The following is a 23024-nucleotide window of genomic DNA, read 5'->3' as shown; positions in this document are numbered from 1 at the left end:
AATTTTCGATAGTAGTAAAGATACATGTTGACTAGAAGCACTTGAGATGAGTCAAACTCGTTTCGGAGCAATATTTGCTGAACAAAATCTGTTGGAAGATAAATTCGACTACTACAAACGTTGGAATTGACTAAAAAGGGTTCGTAGAGGTTTGTAGTGAAAGAATTTTCGATAGTAGTAAAGATACATGTTGACTAGAAGCACTTGAGATGACTCAAACTTATTTCGGACCGATATTTGCAGGATAAAATCTGTTGGAAGATAAATTCGACTACTACAAACGTTGGAATTGATTAAAAAGGGTTCGTAGAGGTTAGTAGAGGTTTGTAGTGAAAGAATTTTCGATAGTAGTAAAGATACATGTTGACTAGAGGCACTTGAGATGAGTCAAACTCGTTTCGGAGCGATATTTGCTGGATTAAATCTGTTTGAATCGTTACTACTTTTAAAAATTCTTTCACTACTAACCTCTACGAACCTCTACGAACCCTTTTTAGTCAATTCCAACGTTTGTAGTAGTCGAATTTATCTTCCAACAGATTTTGTTCAGCAAATATCGCTCCGAAACGAGTTTGAGTCATCTCAAGTGCTTCTAGTCAACATGTATCTTTACTACTATCGAAAATTCTTTCACTACAAACCTCTACTAACCTCTACGAACCCTTTTTAGTCAAATCCAACGTTTGTAGTAGTCGAATTTATCTTCCAACAGATTTTATCCTGCAAATATCGGTCCGAAACGAGTTTGACTCATCTCAAGTGCTTCTAGTCAACATGTATCTTTACTACTATCGAAAATTCTTTCACTACAAACCTCTACTAACCTCTACGAACCCTTTTTAATCAATTCCAACGTTTGTAGTAGTCGAATTTATCTTCAAACAGATTTTATCCTGCAAATATCGGTCCGAAATAAGTTTGACTCATCTCAAGTGCTTCTAGTCAACATGTATCTTTACTATTATCGAAAATTCTTTCACTACAAACCTCTACTAACCTCTACGAACCCTTTTTAATCAATTCCAACGTTTGTAGTAGTCGAATTTATCTTCCAACAGATTTTGTTCAGCAAATATCGCTCCGAAACGAGTTTGACTCATCTCAAGTGCTTCTAGTCAACATGTATCTTTACTATTATCGAAAATTCTTTCACTACAAACCTCTACTAACCTCTACGAACCCTTTTTAATCAATTCCAACGTTTGTAGTAGTCGAATTTATCTTCCAACAGATTTTGTTCAGCAAATATCGCTCCGAAACGAGTTTGACTCATCTCAAGTGCTTCTAGTCAACATGTATCTTTACTACTATCGAAAATTCTTTCACTACAAACCTCTACTAACCTCTACGAACCCTTTTTAATCAATTCCAACGTTTGTAGTAGTCGAATTTATCTTCAAACAGATTTTATCCTGCAAATATCGGTCCGAAATAAGTTTGACTCATCTCAAGTGCTTCTAGTCAACATGTATCTTTACTACTATCGAAAATTCTTTCACTACAAACCTCTACTAACCTCTACGAACCCTTTTTAATTAATTCCAACGTTTGTAGTAGTCGAATTTATCTTCCAACAGATTTTGTTCAGCAAATATCGCTCCGAAACGAGTTTGACTCATCTCAAGTGCTTCTAGTCAACATGTATCTTTACTACTATCGAAAATTCTTTCACTACAAACCTCTACTAACCTCTACGAACCCTTTTTAGTCAATTCCAACGTTTGTAGTAGTCGAATTTATCTTCAAACAGATTTTATCCTGCAAATATCGGTCCGAAATAAGTTTGACTCATCTCAAGTGCTTCTAGTCAACATGTATCTTTACTACTATCGAAAATTCTTTCACTACAAACCTCTACTAACCTCTACGAACCCTTTTTAGTCAATTCCAACGTTTGTAGTAGTCGAATTTATCTTCCAACAGATTTTATCCTGCAAATATCGCTCCAAAACGAGTTTGACTCATCTCAAGTGCTTCTAGTCAACATGTATCTTTACTACTATCGAAAATTCTTTCACTACAAACCTCTACTAACCTCTACGATCCCTTTTTAATAAATTCCAACGTTTGTAGTAGTCGTATTTATCTTCCAACAGATTTTATCCTGCAAATATCGGTCCGAAATAAGTTTGACTCATCTCAAGTGCTTCTAGTCAACATGTATCTTTACTACTATCGAAAATTCTTTCACTACAAACCTCTACTAACCTCTACGAACCCTTTTTAATCAATTCCAACGTTTGTAGTAGTCGAATTTATCTTCCAATAGATTTTGTTCAGCAAATATTGCTCCGAAACGAGTTTGACTCATCTCAAGTGCTTCTAGTCAACATGTATCTTTACTACTATCGAAAATTCTTTCACTACAAACCTCTACTAACCTCTACGAACCCTTTTTAATCAATTCCAACGTTTGTAGTAGTCGAATTTATCTTCCAATAGATTTTGTTCAGCAAATATTGCTCCGAAACGAGTTTGACTCATCTCAAGTGCTTCTAGTCAACATGTATCTTTACTATTATCGAAAATTCTTTCACTACAAACCTCTACTAACCTCTACGAACCCTTTTTAATCAATTCCAACGTTTGTAGTAGTCGTATTTATCTTCCAACAGATTTTGTCCAGCAAATATCGCTCCGAAACGAGTTTGACTCATCTCAAATGCTTCGAGTCAACATGTATCTTAACTACTATCGAAAATTCTTTCACTACAAACCTCTACTAACATCTACGAACCCTTTTTAATCAATTCCAACGTTTGTAGTAGTCGAATTTATCTTCCAACAGATTTTGTTCAGCAAATATCGCTCCGAAACGAGTTTGACTCATCTCAAGTGCTTCTAGTCAACATGTATCTTTACTACTATCGAAAATTCTTTCACTACAAACCTCTACTAACATCTACGAACCCTTTTTAATCAATTCCAACGTTTGTAGTAGTCGAATTTATCTTCCAACAGATTTTGTTCAGCAAATATCGTTCCCAAACGAGTATGACTCATCTCAAGTGCTTCTAGTCAACATGTATCTTTACTACTATCGAAAATTCATTCACTACAAACCTCTACTAACATCTACGAACACTTTTTAATCAATTCCAACGTTTGTAGTAGTCGAATTTATCTTCCAACAGATTTTATCCAGCAAATATCGGTCCGAAACGAGTTTGACTCATCTCAAGTGCTTCTAGTCAACATGTATCTTAACTACTATCGAAAATTCATTCACTACAAACCTCTACTAACATCTACGAACACTTTTTAATCAATTCCAACGTTTGTAGTAGTCGAATTTTTCTTCCAACAGATTTTATCCAGCAAATATCGGTCCGAAACGAGTTTGACTCATCTCAAGTGCTTCTAGTCAACATGTATCTTAACTACTATCGAAAATTCTTTCACTACAAACCTCTACTAACATCTACGAACCCTTTTTAATCAATTCCAACGTTTGTAGTAGTCGAATTTATCTTCCAACAGATTTTGTTCAGCAAATATCGCTCCCAAACGAGTATGACTCATCTCAAGTGCTTCTAGTCAACATGTATCTTTACTACTATCGAAAATTCTTTCACTACTACGAACCCTTTTTAATCAATTCCAACGTTTGTAGTAGTCGTATTTATCTTCAAACAGATTTTATCCAGCAAATATCGGTCCGAAACGAGTTTGACTCATCTCAAGTGCTTCTAGTCAACATGTATCTTTACTACTATCGAAAATTATTTCACTACAAACCTCTACTAACCTCTACGAATCCTTTTTAATCAATTCTAACGTTTGTAGTAGTCGAATTTATCTTCAAACAGATTTTATCCAGCAAATATCGGTCCGAAACGAGTTTGACTCATCTCAAGTGCTTCTAGTCAACATGTATCTTTACTACTATCGAAAATTATTTCACTACAAACCTCTACTAACCTCTACGAACCCTTTTTAATCAATTCCAACGTTTGTAGTAGTCGTATTTATCTTCAAACAGATTTTATCCAGCAAATATCGGTCCGAAACGAGTTTGACTCATCTCAAGTGCTTCTAGTCAACATGTATCTTTACTACTATCGAAAATTATTTCACTACAAACCTCTACTAACCTCTACGAACCCTTTTTAGTCAATTCCAACGTTTGTAGTAGTCGAATTTATCTTCAAACAGATTTTATCCAGCAAATATCGGTCCGAAACGAGTTTGACTCATTTCAAGTGCTTCTAGTCAACATGTATCTTTACTACTATCAAAAATTCTTTTACTACTAACCTCTACGAACCCTTTTTAGTAAATTTTAACGTTTGTAGTAATCGTACATGCCTTGAAACAGTATTTAGGTAATAAAAATCGTTTTAAAAAAATACTCCGAAACGAATTTTTTAATATTTTTTTTTCTATTTTACTACAAACGAATAAAATTGCACTACAATCCACTACTAACGTTCATTTATGAGAAACAGCCGGAAAAATCATTTTTTTTTAATTTCGGGGGATGACATTTTTTTACAATTTTTTTCTAATTTTTCGGTATTACTACTAACAAAAATAGCTTCACTACTATCCACTACTAATCGAAATCTTTCGAAAAACCATTGAAAATACCAATATTTCCAAAGTCGGGTGCCAAGTTCACACAGGTATAAGAGCTCAGAAAGTGGCACATAAAAATTTGCACGTTTTTGAAGTATGAGACCGCTAGATGGAAAAAAATAGAGATGGGCATCGTCGTTGTAACGTATCGGGCTCCCCGTAAAGTGTCACTCATTATGTTAAAGGGCAATTCAGTTATGAAATATCGTCTTTGTATTTGCTTCATGCTCCAAGTCTTGCCGCGAATATCGTTAAGTCCTACTAGGATACCTACTATTTATTGTGTAGGGGAACCCCAGAAGTCCGCTAAATCAATGGGTTGATGTTGACAACAACACCTTATTATTAGGTACCCATTTGAAAAATACGGTAGGAAATCAAAGTGTCCATATTTACTTGCCGAAAAAAGTGAGATGGGTTATCCAAAACTAAGTTGGTATTCCAAATGGATGATTGTATGCAAATACTAAATGAATCAATTAATTTTCAAAACATATTAGTCACTAAAATCTATCTACGACAGTGAAATTCTTAGCGCTAATAGGGCGTGGAAAGATTATATTTTTATAAAACGTTCTTCCGATATATTTATGTATATTATGTTATGAGTTTATGACCATAACAAAACGACCGTGAAGAGACTATGAATTAAATACTACGCATTTTCTTTTAAAACCAATCCATCGGATGATGCTGACCTTTTTTTACTAAATATGTTTTATTAGAATATTTTTAGCATAAACTTTGCTAGTTAAATTCATTGGCTTGTGTATTTAATTAAATTAGGTTAGAAGGACATGGGTACAGGAAGTGATAATGGAGACTGGTCAAAGATTTGATATTATGTCTTGCGTAAGACCATTTTATATAGAGTGTTATACTGTACACATAATTTAATATCTTAACATTTAACCTCCTATGGGTAGCCTGGACATATCACATAAAACTGCTAATAGTTATTTTTAAGATAAAAAGATGTTTAACTATAAAATTCAATGAAATTATTAATTATGATGTTTTTCGGTGTTATTCATGTAACTGTTTGACACGGAACTCGATTAATTACAAGCCATTTTAGAGACTCATATTCATGAGCAGCATTTTGCGGCACACGACGCGACGCGGCAACTGTAGTCGCGTCGTGTGTTAGGGAAGTAAGCCGAAAAAGATTATAATTAATTTAGTAAACCTCACGAAAGCTATAATACAAATGTTTATTAATATGAGTCCTTTAGAGTGAAAAGAAATCATGTAGGTACATTACTGCTTAGATACTCCTTTGATGATTAAGGGCTGATTTCCCCAACGCCAGATTTTAATCAGAGGAATAATTTTGAATCTTTGACAATTCTTTCATACTAAACACTGTCAAACGTCAATTCTACAGATAAGAATTATTTATTTTGTTGATTGAAAAATCAACTCTAAAAGTCATAATAACATGTGTTTTATGCTTCTTTCTTCGGGATATTTAGGAGAAGCTCAGTGACAAGCATACCTTTAATACACAAACCAAATACATTACAGACACAAGAAGCTAGTAATGTTATAATTTATAAACTTAAATTCCTCCCTCATTGTCTAGTATCAGACGTCGTGCGCGCGGCAACTGGTGGTACGGTCGCGGTGAGCCAACCCTAGCAGTGCAGCTGTACCGGCGTGCGTTGGACGTGCTTGATGAGTCTGACGGTGGCATCACCGCCCCCACACCTAGCGGGGACCTGGCACCAACTTCTGCTGAACTTCAGGCCTTGCTAGAGGAGCGACTCCGTGTGCATAACAATATGGCCGCCGCCCAGTTAAAGGCTGGAGCCTTCGAAGCTGCTTTACAGGTTGGTGATTGAATAATGAACTTGTATGATTGAAAATATTAGGTTTATTATTTGTATTATGTATGTGAAATGTGGGTGTACATTGGCATTATGTGCCATAACGTGCACCTCTGCCTACCCCTTCGGGGATTAAAGGCGTGAAGTTATGGATGGATTATGGTTTATTTGTATTGCAATGGCTATCAGTTATCTAGGTCCTTATTTTCAAAAAGGAGAATTTAAACTTGTCCCAATTATTTTCCAGGCAGTAACCCGAGTTCTAACCTGTCAACCGAAGAACGCCAAGGCATTATATCGCAAATCTCGCATTTTATCCTCGATGGGGCGCAATTCCGAGGCTTTGGAAGCAGCGCGGGCCGCTGCAGCCGCGGCCCCTGAGGACGCGGGGGCCCGGAAGGAACTCCTACGATGTGAACAGAGGGCCACACGGGAACGGTCCGTGGAACGAAAGCTCGCTAAACGGATGCTTGGTACCAATCAACCAAAGGGCGCTACGCCTGATAAGAAACCTAGTAGAGCCAAGGTGAGATTATTGTTTATTTAAGTCATTATTAAAGTATTATACTTTTGAATAATATAAGACTTCCCGTAAGGTTTTCTAGAATGGCTCGACTAGTTTCAAGCCATGCTGGGAATCATAATCATGAGTAGTGTACACGCACATAATTAATAAATAAATAAACAACTTTGACTAAGACATATATTTAAAATATTTTACTCTTTACACATTAGTCACAAGACTAGTAGGTATGTACTCAATTACTCATTATAATACATATCTTTCTAACATTGTAATAAAAATCGAATGGTTGTGTGGTTGTGGTTTCTTTCGCATTCATATGGAAATATTAATAATTATAATGTATGCTAAGGGCAAATGATTTAATCGTTTATGAAAATGAAGTACCTAAGTATTATACACATATTATAATGTATTGGAATTTTAAATTTAATACATAACTAGTTGGTTAAATAACTCTTTAATCCATAGTAAATGCAGAAGTGAGGTGCTTTGTAACATTTTGTCTGAACTGCTGAATCAATTTTGATGAGATAGATAATCTATGAGGCCTATGTTTAGCAGTAGACAGTGGACGTCTTGTGGGTGATATGATGATGTTGATGATGAGATGATAGGGTATTTGGTAGGTACTAAGTACCCAGATTCTTGACTTATAACGCTTAAAGCGTAGCTGTGCTTAGTTAAGTGTGAATAAAAATTCCTAAATTGATTTTGAAATTATACTATAAAATGGTTAATTCTGTTTTCAGATGTTTGTATGGGGTTCTATTCTGTTGAGCTTCCTGATGGGCGTGGCGAGTGTGCTCGTCTACCGATACAAGATACAAGCGCATTGACGCCTCGAACATAACTATAGACCACAAGTAAGTTTTCTTACATAAGATAAATATTTTACTTGGCTAATGTGATATAAAGTTGATTAATACTCATTATTGATATGATTGTCAAAATAAAAAAATACTGGTTATGTTATTTAGTCTTAAAATTGTATACGAACGATTGTGATTAGACGCACTGCGCACTTTTGTCTGATATCGATAGACTCCTGTTCAATCAAGGAGGTAGAATACAAGCATGTGCCAGCTGCTTCGCCCGCGTTCCTGTGGGAAATAATGGCTTGTTAGATTATGTTCATTCCATAACAATCCAACCTTGTTCCAAATTTCATCCCCATCCCTTCAGCCTCTTTGACGTGATGGAGTAACAAACAAACATACAAAATTTCGCATTTATAATATTAATAAAATTTCAATATATTCTTTTTGTCCAGGTAATGCAGAATCCAATGGTGTAATTGGAGGGGGGGTTGGTGCACATATACTTAAGGCCACGTCATATCTTCGCTGATACAGCAACCATAAAGCCTTCGAGCTATCATCTCTACCCTGCGAACTGATAACGAGAGAATATGTATAGTTATTGTTACATAACTCCTGTAAATATTTAAATAACAAGTCTCTAATGTTGGCCACGTGTAATCACATTATTTTTTTATATTTATACAAAGTTGCGAATTATTTTTCGTCGAAACTTATGACAGGTTCCACGCTTCCAATTATGTGGTCATCAGACAGTATTTAGTAGAACAAATTGAACGTTTATACTGTAATACCTAGTTGAATTTGTTGATCTTATTTCCTAAGGTATTGTGTAGACAATATTTTCGTGTTTTTATTTTATTTTAAATTACTTAATGACTATGGGTTTACAATAATTTGTAATAGACAATACTGGAAGTACCTACTGTAATGTATATGGGGATAGGTGTAGTTTTAGGTACCTAATTGAATATATTTTAATCATTGGCTGTCTACAGTTCGCCGCTATGTGCATTTATGACTAAATTCCTATGTATATTATATACATATGTGTGTAAATTCTGTGTTTATAGTTAGTGCCAAAATGTATAATATGTAGTTATGATATCATAGTGTTCCAAGTCACATTCAGCAAGATATATTTTTTAAATAATAATGAAAGTATAACTTATGACATATTTTTCGAGTCTAAATATATTTTGAAGTAAAGATGGAAGTAATTTGGGTAAATAATGAAGCATTCCAGCATGTTTATTTAGCAGAATATATTTTTTATGGAAACGTTTGGGAGGTGAGGTCCTCCCGTTGTAAGGGTGCTTTTCACTCGCATTTTATCGCTGTTTCACTACAATATTAGACCCTGGTAGCTATTCCTTAGATAAATTATAGTTTGAACGTTTATCTCATTGATATCGCTTATAGGTGGTGAAACTGCAGAATATCCGTAACTATTTTCGTAAATGACAAATACGTATACTTCGAAATGTTTAGTTGATTCAATCGGTTCAATAAAAATGCACACAAATTAATGTAAAATTAGATTTATTTAGGACATCGGTTTGGTGAGGGGTCGCTGTGACGCCTATAGAATATTGTCAATAATAAAAATCTTAAAAAAAATGTGTTTCCAGTATACACTTACACTAATAAAAATTGTTAAGATAATAATTTGTTTTATTCTTTGCTCCTTTTACATTAAAAATATAGTAAACAACAATAAAAATTACATGTTCGTTCAAGGAATGTCTTTAGTTGTTAACTTTAGTAATTTTAATACAATAAAAATATAATACCACATATATGTCACACTCATATAGCTAATTTAGAATATTATCTACAATTAAATATACTAACACAATATAAGTACACAATAGTCTGCCTTCTGTCTGTACTTCACATAATAACATACATACCGACAAATCGTCTCATTGTCAAATATACCAGGGTACTATTGAATTCGTACCATCAGTATACGAGTCACAAGATGTCCAATTATGAACATAAGGCTCCAATGACTTACAGATCGGCCGAGGGGAAGCTAATTGCGTAAAAACATACACATCTTCACGCCTGTTTCCCATTGGATTGGGCAGATAATTATAATGAAAGGCCTGACATGATTCGAACCTGTGGCATTCTTTAACTACATTTACTGCGTACGAATTCAGTAGCACCTGTATAATGTTTTTTTAGGGACATTGCTAACTTGCTACACTTTATAATCACAACACTATAGTAACATAATAATGGCAATATTTAACAACACTTGTAAAAGTCTATCAACTCATTTTATGCTCTATCTACACGGCAGAATGTAATCAAAGTGAGTTTGCATCAAAATTGTACATAGGAAAATGAACTTTATGTCAAATTGAGTAACATGCAAATTAAACAAATAAATTCTGTAGCTAATAAGCTTTTACTTATTTTGTACTTTACACAATTAAAATAAAGTTCATTATGCTATGGGCTTATGCTAGTAGGTCAACCTTCTTCAACATCCAAACATGTAATACATTTTCGCCAATACATTGAAAACAATAAAGTTCAAAATCAATTAAAGAAGCATACATTGGAGTAAATCAACCCATTAACAAAACGCTTCAACTCATTACAAACACTTTAATACATCCATTGTAAATTGAGCTCTAAATCCACAACATAGAATACATTTGGTACGCACTAGACACTAGTTATATCACAGTCTTGACTTATACGTGAACATCCTAGCGAGGTAGTTAGTGGTATGTGCTAGGAATTGTAGCTGTGCTATCGTAGCGAGGGCTTGTAAGGAGAATATGGTCGCTACGAAGTCATATAATAGCTTGGGAGAGAACACGCTCCATACGAACAGATGGTCTCGGAAGATGGTCGCGATTACACAGTACACTACTACACAATACACTCGATGGGCCGCCAGGATGTTTGTTGAACGCCATATTGCTTGTAAGTACCTGGGGAGAAGGAATAGGTGAATATAATATTTTTTAGGTACGGATAATTATGGTAGGTCCACATCTGACAAATCTGTAGCTTACGAAAGCGTGCAAACTCGCATTAGCGCCACATTCACATATGTGGATGCACCGTTATGTTTAAGTTTTTAGAGTTCATTGAGTTTCTTGCTCGTTAAGGTAGGCGACCACAGGTGGATGCTTACCTTTATTCTCCATTCAAAGCTACACTTTGGAACAAGCATCTAGCTTCACCGACAGACAGACTGATGGACAACGACGTTTCAAAAGTGCCTTATTAAGAATTAATTGAAATAAATGCATTGACTTTGCTTGAAAATAATAGAAAATGAAAACCGATAAGTTTGGTTATTGAAAATTTAAAGGACGCTGCTATTTGTCTCTGCGTTTCTATAATTCACTTTATAATTTTATGGGATCTCTATCTCTAAGTATAACAATGATGTCCAACTCACGTGTCCCAAGTTTCAGAATGTCGAGCGATGGTGGCGAATAGCGCGGCGCCCGCTATAGCAGGGCCGGCGTACGCGTGGAGGCCCATGCGGAGCGCCACTCTCACCGGGCAGTACTCACGGAGCCCCACGTAGCCTGAACCGAGGTCTACTGAGGATAAGCTGTTTGAGTTACCCTGGGGAAATTAAGAAAATTTTAGTGGGCTTAGGTTTTAAAGGTTGAGTATTTATGTACAAATCTTACTAAATTTGAGTGAGATCAATATCTCTGATGAGGATTCGCTAGTTCATTAGATTAATTTGAGATGTTAAAATTATAGAAAGAATTTTTCGATTTATCTAAAATTCTCTGTTATATTACTTCCTTATTAAGGGACGGACATGCGGGGAAAGATGGGAATAATCTGCCTAGGTTAGATTATTCCCATCTTTTACAATAGTTTCTTCGGGAAATAAAATTGATAATAAATAACCATAGAAATATTGGTAAATGTTGTTAATATATACTGATTGTGTGCTTTAACTACAATATCGAGTTTTTATAGAAATTATGAAAGAGTAAAACAAAGAGCTTACCTGATAAAAGAAGAACAGTATACCAATCCACATGTGTACAAGCGTCCGACTAAGTATATCGGCCACTTCAGTCTTTTTCCCGGACTTGGAGTCCAACAGTTTGTGGTCCATGCACTGCGAGGTGAGCACACACGTCACGAATACACTGGGCACCATCACCACGTTGTGGGGACGCATCAACAAACACACTATTAACATCAAGTCATTCAACATTAAGTGAGAAAGTCCTCGAACTAAGTTTAACTTCACTTCTTCAACATTCCACGGTTCTTCCATTAAGTTATCGTAGAAATAATCTTCAGACTTCGCTTTGGGCTTGCTGTACTCAAATTTATTAGCGCTTTGGTTGTTTCTTGTTGGTTGTAAGCCACAGGACTTTAGGATGCCTATGTAGGATACTATTTCTAGTAGGAACTGTGCTATGAGTATTGCCCAGAAGACGTCTACGATTTTGACCGGGTCCCAAGTCTTTATATCGTCGATGGGAGTTTCCAAGGTGTTGGAAGCGATCCTGTAGCATAGCACGCAGACCACTGCCGCGATTGTTAACATTGATTGGATGTGTTTCACGTTGTTCAGGAAACGAAGGTTCCGTAGGCATATTACTAGTGTTCCGATTGTGCCTGGAAATGAGAAAAAGAATAAGTCAGCTGATAATTCGGTACAGATTCTGTATATCAACATTTCACGCTTCACGCGCATCTTGTACTTTTACTTCACTCACACTTCATTTTATTCTTTATAATTAAAATTAAAGGAATATTTTTTTTTATTATCCAAATAGAAATGCGTTCGTTTTTAATAAAGTTCTTACAGTTAAACTAACATTTTTTAATGTTAATGAAGTTCTTCCAAATAAACTAACGTTTATTATCTTAACAACCAACTTAATTCCGCGTATTTTGCAAAATATATTCCCCATTTGAAATACTCACCTACGACAAGATGAGCTTGCAGATAGAATACGTTCTCAGGTGCATTCAGCCAGTCTGCAGTGTCAGGTAGGAACAACCACCTGTCTCCAGTCTGGTTCATTGTCCTTAAGTATCTGGAAATAGAAACATAACTTTTTGTAGGTACTAGAATATTGTAGTTGCTTAAATTATTAAAGAAGATACATTTTTCACAATAAGCCCATCATTTCTCCTTACTTGTAGAGTGACCATAAGCCCACATTATTGTTCTTACTTTTATAGTGAACAACGTTGCATAGTCTCCTCATACCAAAGAGTAACTTTAACAAAACAATTATTAATAAGTCAAGAAAAAAAAATGACCAAATCAACATACCTATGCAAAGCAATCAACAGCACCCATTTAGGCAGTATCCCAACACCGACAGCGCTCATCCGCTGTTGCAACTCCGGCTTTTCTTGCACCTCAGTCGCTCCAGTCAACTTCTTACTCAAATACATGAGCAATATAACAACAGTCCTCACCAACACAAAGAACATTAAAGTGTTCCAAAAGAAATACCAGGTCATATGCTCTTCTTCAATGAAACTGGTGCCAAAGAACGACCAGCAGTGGAACAAAGTGGCTCCTATCAGTAACATATCTATGGCATTTAATTCATTGAGTAAGGAAAGGTCTTTTATCCTTTCAATACCAGTTTTAATTAGGAAATAAGTGATGGTAAACATTGAGGATGCTGCGAAGAGTCCGAGTATCCAGAAGGACTCGAAATTGCATAGTTGGCTTTTGGTTTCGGTTATAAAGCAGGATGTGATGAGGATTGCGCTGCATATGCAGAAGATGACGAGGAAAGCGATCATGGAGCCGATGTTGGAGCGCTGGTGGGAGCGGCTTGTGATGCTCGTTTTGCGTCTCGTGTCTGGTTGGAGCGAGTATAGGGTGACTAGGAGGAGTGATATTGCGATCTGAAATAATAATAATAATGTTTGTGATACTGTATTTTAAGGTGGATATCTAGATCACCTTTAATAAATAAATGATAAATGATATTTATTTCTGTAAATAGGTTATAAAATAACACTTTTACACGTCAATATTTCAAATAGCTAGATAAGGCCGGCCTTTTACCTTTAATCCCCGAAGGGATAGGCAGAGGTGCACATTTTTGCGTAATGCCGCGTAATTAATTTTAAGTATAGTACGTAATGCCAAACAATGTACAACTACTTTTCACTATTTGTGTTATAAGTGCCATGTAACAGGACATAATGCTTTGCTTGACCCCACAAATCCTATAACGGAACCAGCCACGACTTTGTGCTTACGGCACTACACAACTATTATATAGTATAAATACAATGTGAAATTCTTTATTAGACCAAAACCTAACACTACGCAAACACCATCTAGTGAGCAGAAAATCTTTAGCCTTCATTGGAAATAAGTACCAAGTTACGTAATAACAATTTTCTATGTAAATTCTGAAAACTCAATACAGCGCTTTGTTCTATTTAAATCAAACAAACAAATACAACTCACCGCATACAACAAAACAATAGCGACTCCAATGGCGAACAAATCAAACTCAGTCTTAGTTTGAGTGAGATACTCGGACATCTTAGCTAGTGATTCTTCGTAGAACTCCTTGGCTATCTTGGCGGCACTCTGTTGGCCCGTCGCGAGGTAGTGGGCAAACTGCTGTTCAGCTCGTTGGAACTGTTTGTAGAACTCTGGGGATTAAAGAGTTAGATATGGTGATTAGTCTTGCGAGTTTGTGTGATTAAGAAACGATTGGCAGAATTACAGTAAAATATGGGTTCGAGAATAATGACATCAGTTATTCAGGATTCCACAAATTGACCCTGAGTTAGTTTCGGCATTTCTTCTCAGAGTAGTCCGTTAGGAAATACCGACTTCATCGAATTTTTTTTTTTTTATAATATTTTGGAGCGTAATAGTGCTTTTCGAAGCCTATTTACAAAAAACAAATTCATTTCATTTCTCTGTACAAAAGGACGGGTTTTTTAATGTCATCGCGTCTAAATAAGTGAATACAACCCGGGTCTTTGAAGGCTAACAAGAGGAACTAATGGGAGCCAATATCTCTTTTCCAACAGAAAATTTCGACCTTTCACAGCTACTGCATTTAAACACACAAGACTTAATACTACACCAGCGCCATCTACAACTCCAAAAGCGCTTTAAAGCTACATTTTTCAAACATACCAGTGTTAGTAGGTATATCTTGCTTCACAGCGTGGCTGCTGAGTACGTGCAGTAAGTATAGATGCTGTCGCGGGTCCTGTGGGAGTAGTGCGGGGAGCAGACGGCCTCCGCTGTCCCCGGGGGGCGGAGCACCCAGGAGCCACGCTACTGATGGGGCTACGTCCACTTGTGCTACTGTTGGCCCTGGACCTAGGCTGTGGAGGGTATGTGTGAAGATATTGCTTTATTCTTTTCAATTAGCTAACACATGTTAGTGTTGACTGTTGACAATAACATCAATAAAAATCGAATCACTGTGTAAAATTCGTGGTTTTAATATAATATTGCAATGTACAAATTCTCAGTACAATCAAGACAAAGAAAACAGTTTTTTTATGCAATCTCATTTCATAACAAAACTGCAAGAAGCTAAAACCGTTAACTAATCTTAACTTACAGATAAGTTAGCCCTCAGAGACATAGGCTCTCACATACAAGCACTAAGTATACAGTCAAAACTAAATACCAACAATATAATTATATACGTACGGATGCGGGCACTCGAAGTCTGAGCTCCTGGCCAGTACGAGCGGGACGAGCACCTCGCTGGGCGTGGCGCCGCCGTGGCCGCCCGCGTCGCGCATGCCGTGGTCGCCGCAAACTATCAGCACGCCGTTACGGTCCTGGAAACAGATTAAATACACATTACAATTAGAAAACCAAAAAAATAGGTATCAAAAAAGCTATGAAAATTAAAATTTTGTAAAAACTTGCTATGGAAAAGCGGGGTCTCCTAATACGGACACACCTTGCTTAAAAGGAGTTCCCAAATAAATCACCCAATGTAAACAAATTGCAAGCACCAATAAAGTGGAGCCGCGGACTACCTAGCGGGTTACCGGGCCTCGAGTTTGACAAACAAACAGGAGTAGGAACGGGGTGGTTTTTAGTGTCAGCCAGTCTGACACTCCCTCTCGCCTCGCCGAGGGCGGGAGAAGTCATTGGATGATTTTCACCCCTTAAAAAAAGCATCGATTAAGAATATTAACATTTTTTTTAAAGATAGGGTAAACTACCCAATTATCAGCACTTTAAGAGTTAGTCCTAATTTAAGTCAATTTATTATTGTGAAAAAAAGGCTTTCACCCGTTAAGGTAAATTTTATAGTTATAATATTTAATAAGGAAGACAATAATAAAAGAAAAACATGATTGACTTCTATCCAAGATTATTTAAACAAGTAAGAATAAAAAATGGGTCTGTCACCATTTACTGGCACCATCTCCACCAATTACTAGCATAGAGCAACCCAATTATCAGCACCTCACTATCACTGTTAGGAATTGCATTAAAAAAAATTAGTTACATTATTAAAACCTGTTTTAATTTATTTTTTACATAGTTAGTAAGTAGGTAACAAAATAATTACTTATAATCTAATAATACTTTTATCTGTATAAGTCGAACAAAAAAAAGCGTCTCGGCCGTACCATCCTTTTCTCGAAGCCATTCAGGCCAATTTCGACCGCCTATAACTTCATTGTGGATTAAACAAGAAGCCTGAATTTTCAAATACTAAGCAGGCATTATACAAACATGGTATATTTGAATTTTCATTAAATTTTAACCATTACTTTAAGAATTATAACATGTTAAAGTTTCGAAATTTTGTCACTGACTCAAATCAAAAATCAAAAGTAAGCACTTTTAACAGACATAGAAGCTTAAAATTTTTGAATAAAATTAGTATTTAGTACCTATATCAGGGGAAAAATCAAATATTTTGTAAATTCAGTCCAGTTTTTTAGATACATCAACTGCATCAATAACTTTGTAATCCTATAAAAATGTATGGGGTTACAAAGTTATTGATACAGTTACAATTTCATCACACCAATAACTTTGTAAACCCATATAAATGTATGAGATTACAAAGTTATTGATGCAGTTACATTTTATTGTTTAATGAAATAATTGAATCTACAAAAAGAAGTGAGATACCATCAAAAACATTCTGTAAAAAAATCCAAGTCGCGCACCTCATCAGTTTATTATGTACCGTAAAAATATGTGAGATCCATGTAAGTAATACCAAGTCGGTTATTTTATTTAGTTCCTACTTAAGAGACCTTCTGTCTTAAGTTATAATGTAAATTGTTATCATATCAATATTACATTAATTTTACGTTTTAAATAAAATAGATTGACTTGGCCATCGCATGAAAACACAAGTATACCTACTTTTGTTGACATTTCTCGTATTAAATTGTTTAGTCTATTTCATGACAATGAATTACGATGGTCTATTGCATGATTACCTACGTACGATGGCCCAGTCAATCTCTTTTTTTTAACACCTTTTCGTTCAGATGTTTTTTCAGTAATCAAAATGTCCTGTAATCTGACTGGTGTTAGTAAATATTGTTGATTATCAAGACATAGTAATTACGCACTACTAAAATAATCTCTAAAGTTGTCGTAGCTTGCATACCATCTACAAAATCTCTGCTAATAATACTGGTAATAAAACAAAAAATAAGAAGAGAAAAATAAATAGAAAGAAATAAGAAGAGATGATGATATTCTAGGGAAACCAATTTATCAGCATGCTTCTGATCCAATTATCAGCACCATGCTAACATTTGGATTTTGATGGTATAAACTAGTTTTACAAAGCAAAATCAATTCTTTGCATAAAATAAACATAATTTACATTAAAAAATATGAAATTAGTATTTATGTACTTTTTTCCATTTATCATCACCAGTGCTGATAATTTAGAATTTACAAAATATTCGATCCATTTATCAGCACTACCTATTTTACCAATTAATCACCAAAACCTCAAATTCTACTCTTCAGATTATCATCAAAAATTATCTCAAATATCAGAGAAATCAGTAGTTTCAATATTAAATTTGTAAAAGATACGATATATCATAAAATGTAAACACGTGACCTTAACGGCGATCACAAGAAATAGGCAAAAACAGAAGAAACTGCAAGACACAAATGTTTGTTTACATAATTTCCATCAATTTGAGGTCTCAAAGTATGATTTTCCCAATAGCAGGATTCCAAAAACATACATTTATTTATTTATAAGTGTGGAAACCCAAATTAGTAAGTGAAAACCTTAGAATTGGTCGATTTATTCAGAGTGCTGATAATTTGGTGCAGTGCTAGCAATTGGGTAGTTGCCCCTAAATTATTTGTCTTTAAATATTTTCTTTCTTTGTAGATGCTTATCGTTACCCTTTAATCACCATCATCATCAAATTGCAAACTACGCCGATAATTTTAAGCGTATAATACGAGCCTCCACTTACCCACGTTTGCATGGCAGAAAATATCTTCTTGACAATTTCATCCATTTCTCGCAGTTTCGGTTTGATCTTAGGGCTCCTAGCGCCCTCTAAATGTCCTATATGATCTAGACCTAAGTAATGAAGCACTAGAAAGTCGAATGTAGGCTTCTTTTTCTCATTTGGTGTTAGCACTTTGTCTAGATGTCTTGTGACGTTATTGTCCACCTGAAAAAACAAAAAAGTTTGTGTTATGCATTATTCATAATAGGTTTTTTTATTATAAGTGAGGGAGAACCCTGCTTCGGCACGAATAGGCGAATAGTGTGAGTTTACCGGGCAATTACCCCTTCCCAATCTCTTCCCCAATTCCCCAACAACCCTTAAATAATGCCTCTGGTGTTTTGCGTGTCCATGGGCGGCGGTGATTGCTTAACATCAGGTGTCTGTTCGTTTACCGACTTATACCATAAAAAAAACTTATCTGCACTCTTAACTGCATCGGTGGTCGAGTGGTCGCTCGCAAATGAACTGTCGATTAGACTTGTCGTCCGATTTTAGAGTAGGGCAAGGTAATATTTTGTAATTTTCGGCTTTTCAATGATTCTCAATAGTTTCTTGGAATCTGAGATGCAAAGTTTACCTAGGTTACCAAATTCTTAATAGATAGTAATACAGTGTTTAGAGCGGGGCACAGATTTTAATAATAGAGCTCTTCTCTAAAGTTATTTTACAAAGTGACGCATACGTTCATACCGCAGTTTCGCTTCATTTCCTTCCGAAAACATTATCAGATAATTACCTCTGTATAATCAGTGACATAGAAAGAAGTAGTTCCATCGTACTCTGACCACAATCCAGGGAACAGTCTCAGCCAGGTATCATCTCCATACATCACAGTACGGCGCCCTCTAGCGTTAGCGACGCGCAACACACTGTCTCCGCGAACCGCTGGGGCACCGAAGTTAAGTGCTACATCAGCGAATGTGGAGACACTGCCTGTCATCATGGCCTGGAGGAGAGAAGACAGATTTATTCAAATGGTAATTATTATTATTACACCTTGGTCAATATTGATGTAAAATGTTTGTAATGAAATCTTTTGGATAGAATTATGTATTTATTTATTGATAGTCCTGTGTGATAGCTAAAATAGATAAAAGCACAAGAACATGCTACTTGGGGCAATTAAGAATAAGAATAAGAATAAATTTGGAATAGTTATCTTCTTGTGGTTTGTTTACAAACATTTAACATCGATCTTGGCCAAGATGTAGGTTTCATGAAAGACATAAAAGAAACATAAAACAGTTAGGCTATCCCGTAATTGTCAGTTCGAAACATTTGAAGTTCAGCTTGATTGTGGTCCACCATGGTTGAAAATAATCTCTACTAATGACGAGCATGAAAGCGAACGAGCTCACTTCGAATGTTTCGAATAGAAAATTGCAGAATAGCGTAGCAGGTTCAAAGTTAAAAGCAATGGTAAATGATATAGGTTAGCTATGTATGGAATTTCCTAATTATTAAAAGAAATAGGTATGTATCTATGAATTATTTTTTCAGATTAGATACGATAATAATAGTTAGCAGATAGGTATGTTTTAATTATAGAAATAAATGGTACATAGGTATACAAATAATTTTTACAAATTTTATTTTCTTCAGTTCCACAAAACATTGATTTTATTAAAAATACTTTTTATCATGAGTGCATTGACCCTTTAACCACAACAAACGTTTTTACACTGAACACCGGACATACCACAAACACCCATCAAAGTTAATTAAAAAGAAAACAATAGCTACGGCCAACAGTCTATCATAAAATCATAACATAGCATAGTTATCTATAGCGGAAATACGTGCAAGACGTAAGAGTACCATTCATGAAATAACGTAGTCGCCAGGGGCCTTAGTACGAGTTTGTATTAACTACGTTTAATGACATCGCAACGAGACCGCGCTCTGATTGGTTAGTTCATTCGCGCCAGCCAATCAGAGCGCCAAACGAGCTCTCGTTTCGTTTTCGTTCAACGTAAAGCAAACTACTACTAAGGGTACAGATGTACAAGGAAGGGAAAGTGCGACAGATATCAAATTAATGCAAATTCTTACTAAGGTGATGTGCATGACTGCACCGGTAGGTACTTACAAGGTGCAATGAGTCGAAACCACAGGAACTGTGGCTCGAACGTAATACTAGTAACTTGTAATTAATTGGGCAATAACGACAAATTACGTAGGTCAATTCAATGAGGCGGGTCAAACGCAGCATATCAAGGTATACTAAATTGTGTAAATTCTCCAATATTTGTGTGTCTATATTAGGCTTTCTCCTTTACGTGTTGCGCCTTTGTGACAATTAATATCCCGTATCTGTTTGTCTAAGTGCCTGTTTCCACCTTCATATAAGTGTCCGATAAACTTATGTGACAGATAGTGCATACAAATTACGTTCTTAATTCTAAGTTGTCTGATACATAGAGGCTATTCAGACATTGTGAATGAAACAAGTCTTAAACTTCTTAAAACTCTTTGAACCCGTTACTAAAAATATAGCTACATGATTTTTATATGTGAACAGATCTTTTAACTTCAGATGCATCTGATTAATCTAATAAATGAAGTTTCATAAATAATGTAACTTCATTTTATTTCTACTTTTATTTGAAACCCTTGTCCTGATCCTAAGGGGCAAAAATATCCGGAGTTGCGGACTACCTAGCGGGTTTACCTCTAGCTCGAAAAGCAGGAGTAGGAATGAGTCAGAAAGAGTCTGTCACTTCCTCTCGCCTCACCCGAAGCAGGAGATGTCTTTAGATGATTTATGCGCCAAAAAAAAAGCAGATTGCTTTAATGCCAATCCAACCACAATCGTAATTTTTTTACATACTTCTTTAGCTTTCTTATTTTAAATTATATACAATGAAATGCTATAAAATCATGTAAGTGCAAACTTAAAGTATAGTTATGAAACTACTGTTATAATAGTGAACGCATATCTTCACGCTATGTGCTCTTGAATGCGAGGCATGCTAGCTCAATCAAAACACGCAGGGAACTATGCGGTAGTAATCTTCCGAAACTAATGTGTTTTACATTGTTGCTGAAGAAAGTCGGAAAGTATTTTTAATTGAAAAGTTAAAGATTTTCTTAGTAATTCTCGTCTATTATGTAGAAATAATTAACATTTGTTTAGAACAGGGTTTTTATCTATGGCGACCCATTGGTGGAGCGCAAGTGAATTTTTAGTGTGCCTTTTCTGTAGAAGATGCACAAAGTATACCTATTTTGTATTTGATTTTTCACATTGTTTTAATTCCCTGAAGGTGGGTTCTGAGTTTGGGAACTTGATTTATATAGGTGTTAGTTATTGTTATTTTAATATTATGTATTTACAGCTTATTATCTCTCCTTTTAAATACACTACGGAAAAATCAATTATATGATATGTAACAGTGAGCATGAAGAAAAGTTGATTAAGCACTAAATTGCATGCACACAAACCAAGAAATGCAAAGCAAAACAAACACAAGACCAAAGAAAAAACATTTATCATTTCTTTAAAAATTAAAAAAAAAATAGTTACGTAAAGTTTATAATTTCTTTTTTCAGTAAAATTTTTGTTTTTTCTTTGTCTCTATAACCACGTAGCCAAGCTGAATAAATAAGATACAACTAGTTTTAATAATTATGTAAATGTGACACTTGCAAATATATCCCGCCAGAAGTTTATTGTGCGCCTCCACTGTGCCTTTTCCTTCTTACGCTCAGGTGACTGTACACAACAATACAAAAGTTCCAAAATTAAACTTTTACCATAAATAACAATCTTTTTCTTTGGTATTGTGAATGGGAAGAAGACAATTCTTTTTTTAAATTTCAAATATTTTTTTCTTGTTAGACTTACCTTGATCCTAGGCATAGTGACTGTAGGTGGTTCAGCCACTGATACATAGATGCAAGCTGATTTGTTCTTGAGCAGTTGTCCGGTGTAAGGCATGTACTCTTCCGTTACAAAGTCGTAACGGAGGCCATCTATCACCATGAGGACAACACTGTTCTCACCAGAACTATAAACTTGCTGGCCATCAATACTGTAAGATTCAAATTTTGAACGTATTCAATGAGATTCTTATTGGTTTTATTTTTATTATCTATTTTGTACATTTTGTATGGAATGTGCAGTGCAAATATAGTGCTTTTAAAACTAACCTGACGCCTTCTATGAAGTTAGGTAGATCATCCATATGTGACATCCTTCCTGAATGATACTTCAATGGGAAGAATCCATACAGGAAAAGCATTAGGGTGGCCAATGCAGCCACAAGGAGGCAGAGGCCGGTCCATCGGTGCTGTATCCACGGCAGCATGATGATCGACCTCAGCCGCGCTCTAATCACACTAACACTAGTCTTGAGTTACCGGCACTCGACTTTACGCAACACATACACGCTTTCGCTTCTTCAATGTTTCATATCATACTTAGTACTAGTACTTGGATACTTGATATAGGAAATCACATTGTGCAATGCGGACAAGGTTTATTTCATTCAATACATAGCGACGTGTATCCACTTGTATATCTATTATCAAAAGCCGTCACTATTTTACGATGACAAAAGATACGATAATATCGCTTTATCAATAACACTGAAACACTTCACTTTTTTAAAAATTATTAATTATATTAAAATGTTATACACGATAATCAACGAGTACGGAGATAGAAATTTGAAGGAAATAGTGTATTTCCAATAAGAGAAATAAACAAAAGTTTAGAGATGTTTTGTAAAATAGATTAACCTCTCTCTCAAACTCTTTAAACCGGTGTAGTGTTGT

The 23024-nt window shown here is 35.5% G+C and overlaps 2 protein-coding genes and 1 long non-coding RNA gene across 12 annotated transcripts in view; 1 reads left to right on the top strand and 2 right to left on the bottom strand.

The window, feature by feature from the left end:
* LOC118265941 (peptidyl-prolyl cis-trans isomerase FKBP8) overlaps positions 1-9419 on the top strand; it is a 14489-nt gene extending 5070 nt beyond the window's left edge. The window contains exons 5-8 of the mRNA XM_050695022.1: positions 6164-6410; positions 6655-6933; positions 7683-7796; positions 8204-9419. Coding sequence (XP_050550979.1) covers positions 6164-6410; positions 6655-6933; positions 7683-7769 — 613 coding nt within the window. The 3' untranslated portion in view covers positions 7770-7796; positions 8204-9419. The remainder of the gene's footprint in view (positions 1-6163; positions 6411-6654; positions 6934-7682; positions 7797-8203) is intronic.
* LOC126910881 (uncharacterized) lies at positions 472-4640 on the bottom strand. 9 transcript variants are annotated; one of them, XR_007705480.1, is made up of 5 exons: positions 3912-4640; positions 2728-2890; positions 1863-2035; positions 1171-1343; positions 658-824 (listed from the first exon to the last, which is right to left on the bottom strand). It is a non-coding gene; the product is annotated as an uncharacterized LOC126910881 (long non-coding RNA). The 9 variants fall into 9 exon arrangements; XR_007705478.1 differs by lacking the exons at positions 658-824; positions 1863-2035 and adding an exon at positions 472-651 and having other exon boundaries at positions 1171-1516; positions 3912-4599; XR_007705475.1 differs by lacking the exon at positions 1863-2035 and having other exon boundaries at positions 1171-1516.
* LOC118265940 (GPI ethanolamine phosphate transferase 2) lies at positions 9277-23024 on the bottom strand. 2 transcript variants are annotated; one of them, XM_050694997.1, is made up of 13 exons: positions 22398-23024; positions 22093-22279; positions 21895-21960; positions 18982-19191; positions 18204-18407; positions 15424-15557; positions 14896-15089; positions 14209-14399; positions 13045-13634; positions 12690-12802; positions 11755-12377; positions 11182-11354; positions 9277-10705 (listed from the first exon to the last, which is right to left on the bottom strand). In XM_050694997.1, the coding sequence occupies exons 1-13, from the start codon at positions 22553-22555 to the stop codon at positions 10450-10452; spliced, it is 3099 nt and encodes a 1032-aa protein (XP_050550954.1). In that variant the 5' UTR covers positions 22556-23024; the 3' UTR covers positions 9277-10449. The 2 variants fall into 2 exon arrangements, with proteins under 2 accessions (XP_050550954.1, XP_050550955.1); XM_050694998.1 differs by lacking the exon at positions 21895-21960.

Source organism: Spodoptera frugiperda, chromosome 7 (assembly GCF_023101765.2).
Source record: "Spodoptera frugiperda isolate SF20-4 chromosome 7, AGI-APGP_CSIRO_Sfru_2.0, whole genome shotgun sequence".
NCBI classification, from domain to species: domain Eukaryota; kingdom Metazoa; phylum Arthropoda; class Insecta; order Lepidoptera; family Noctuidae; genus Spodoptera; species Spodoptera frugiperda.
Note: the sequence above shows the minus strand (reverse complement) of the source record. Positions and strands in the feature narration are given on the sequence as shown.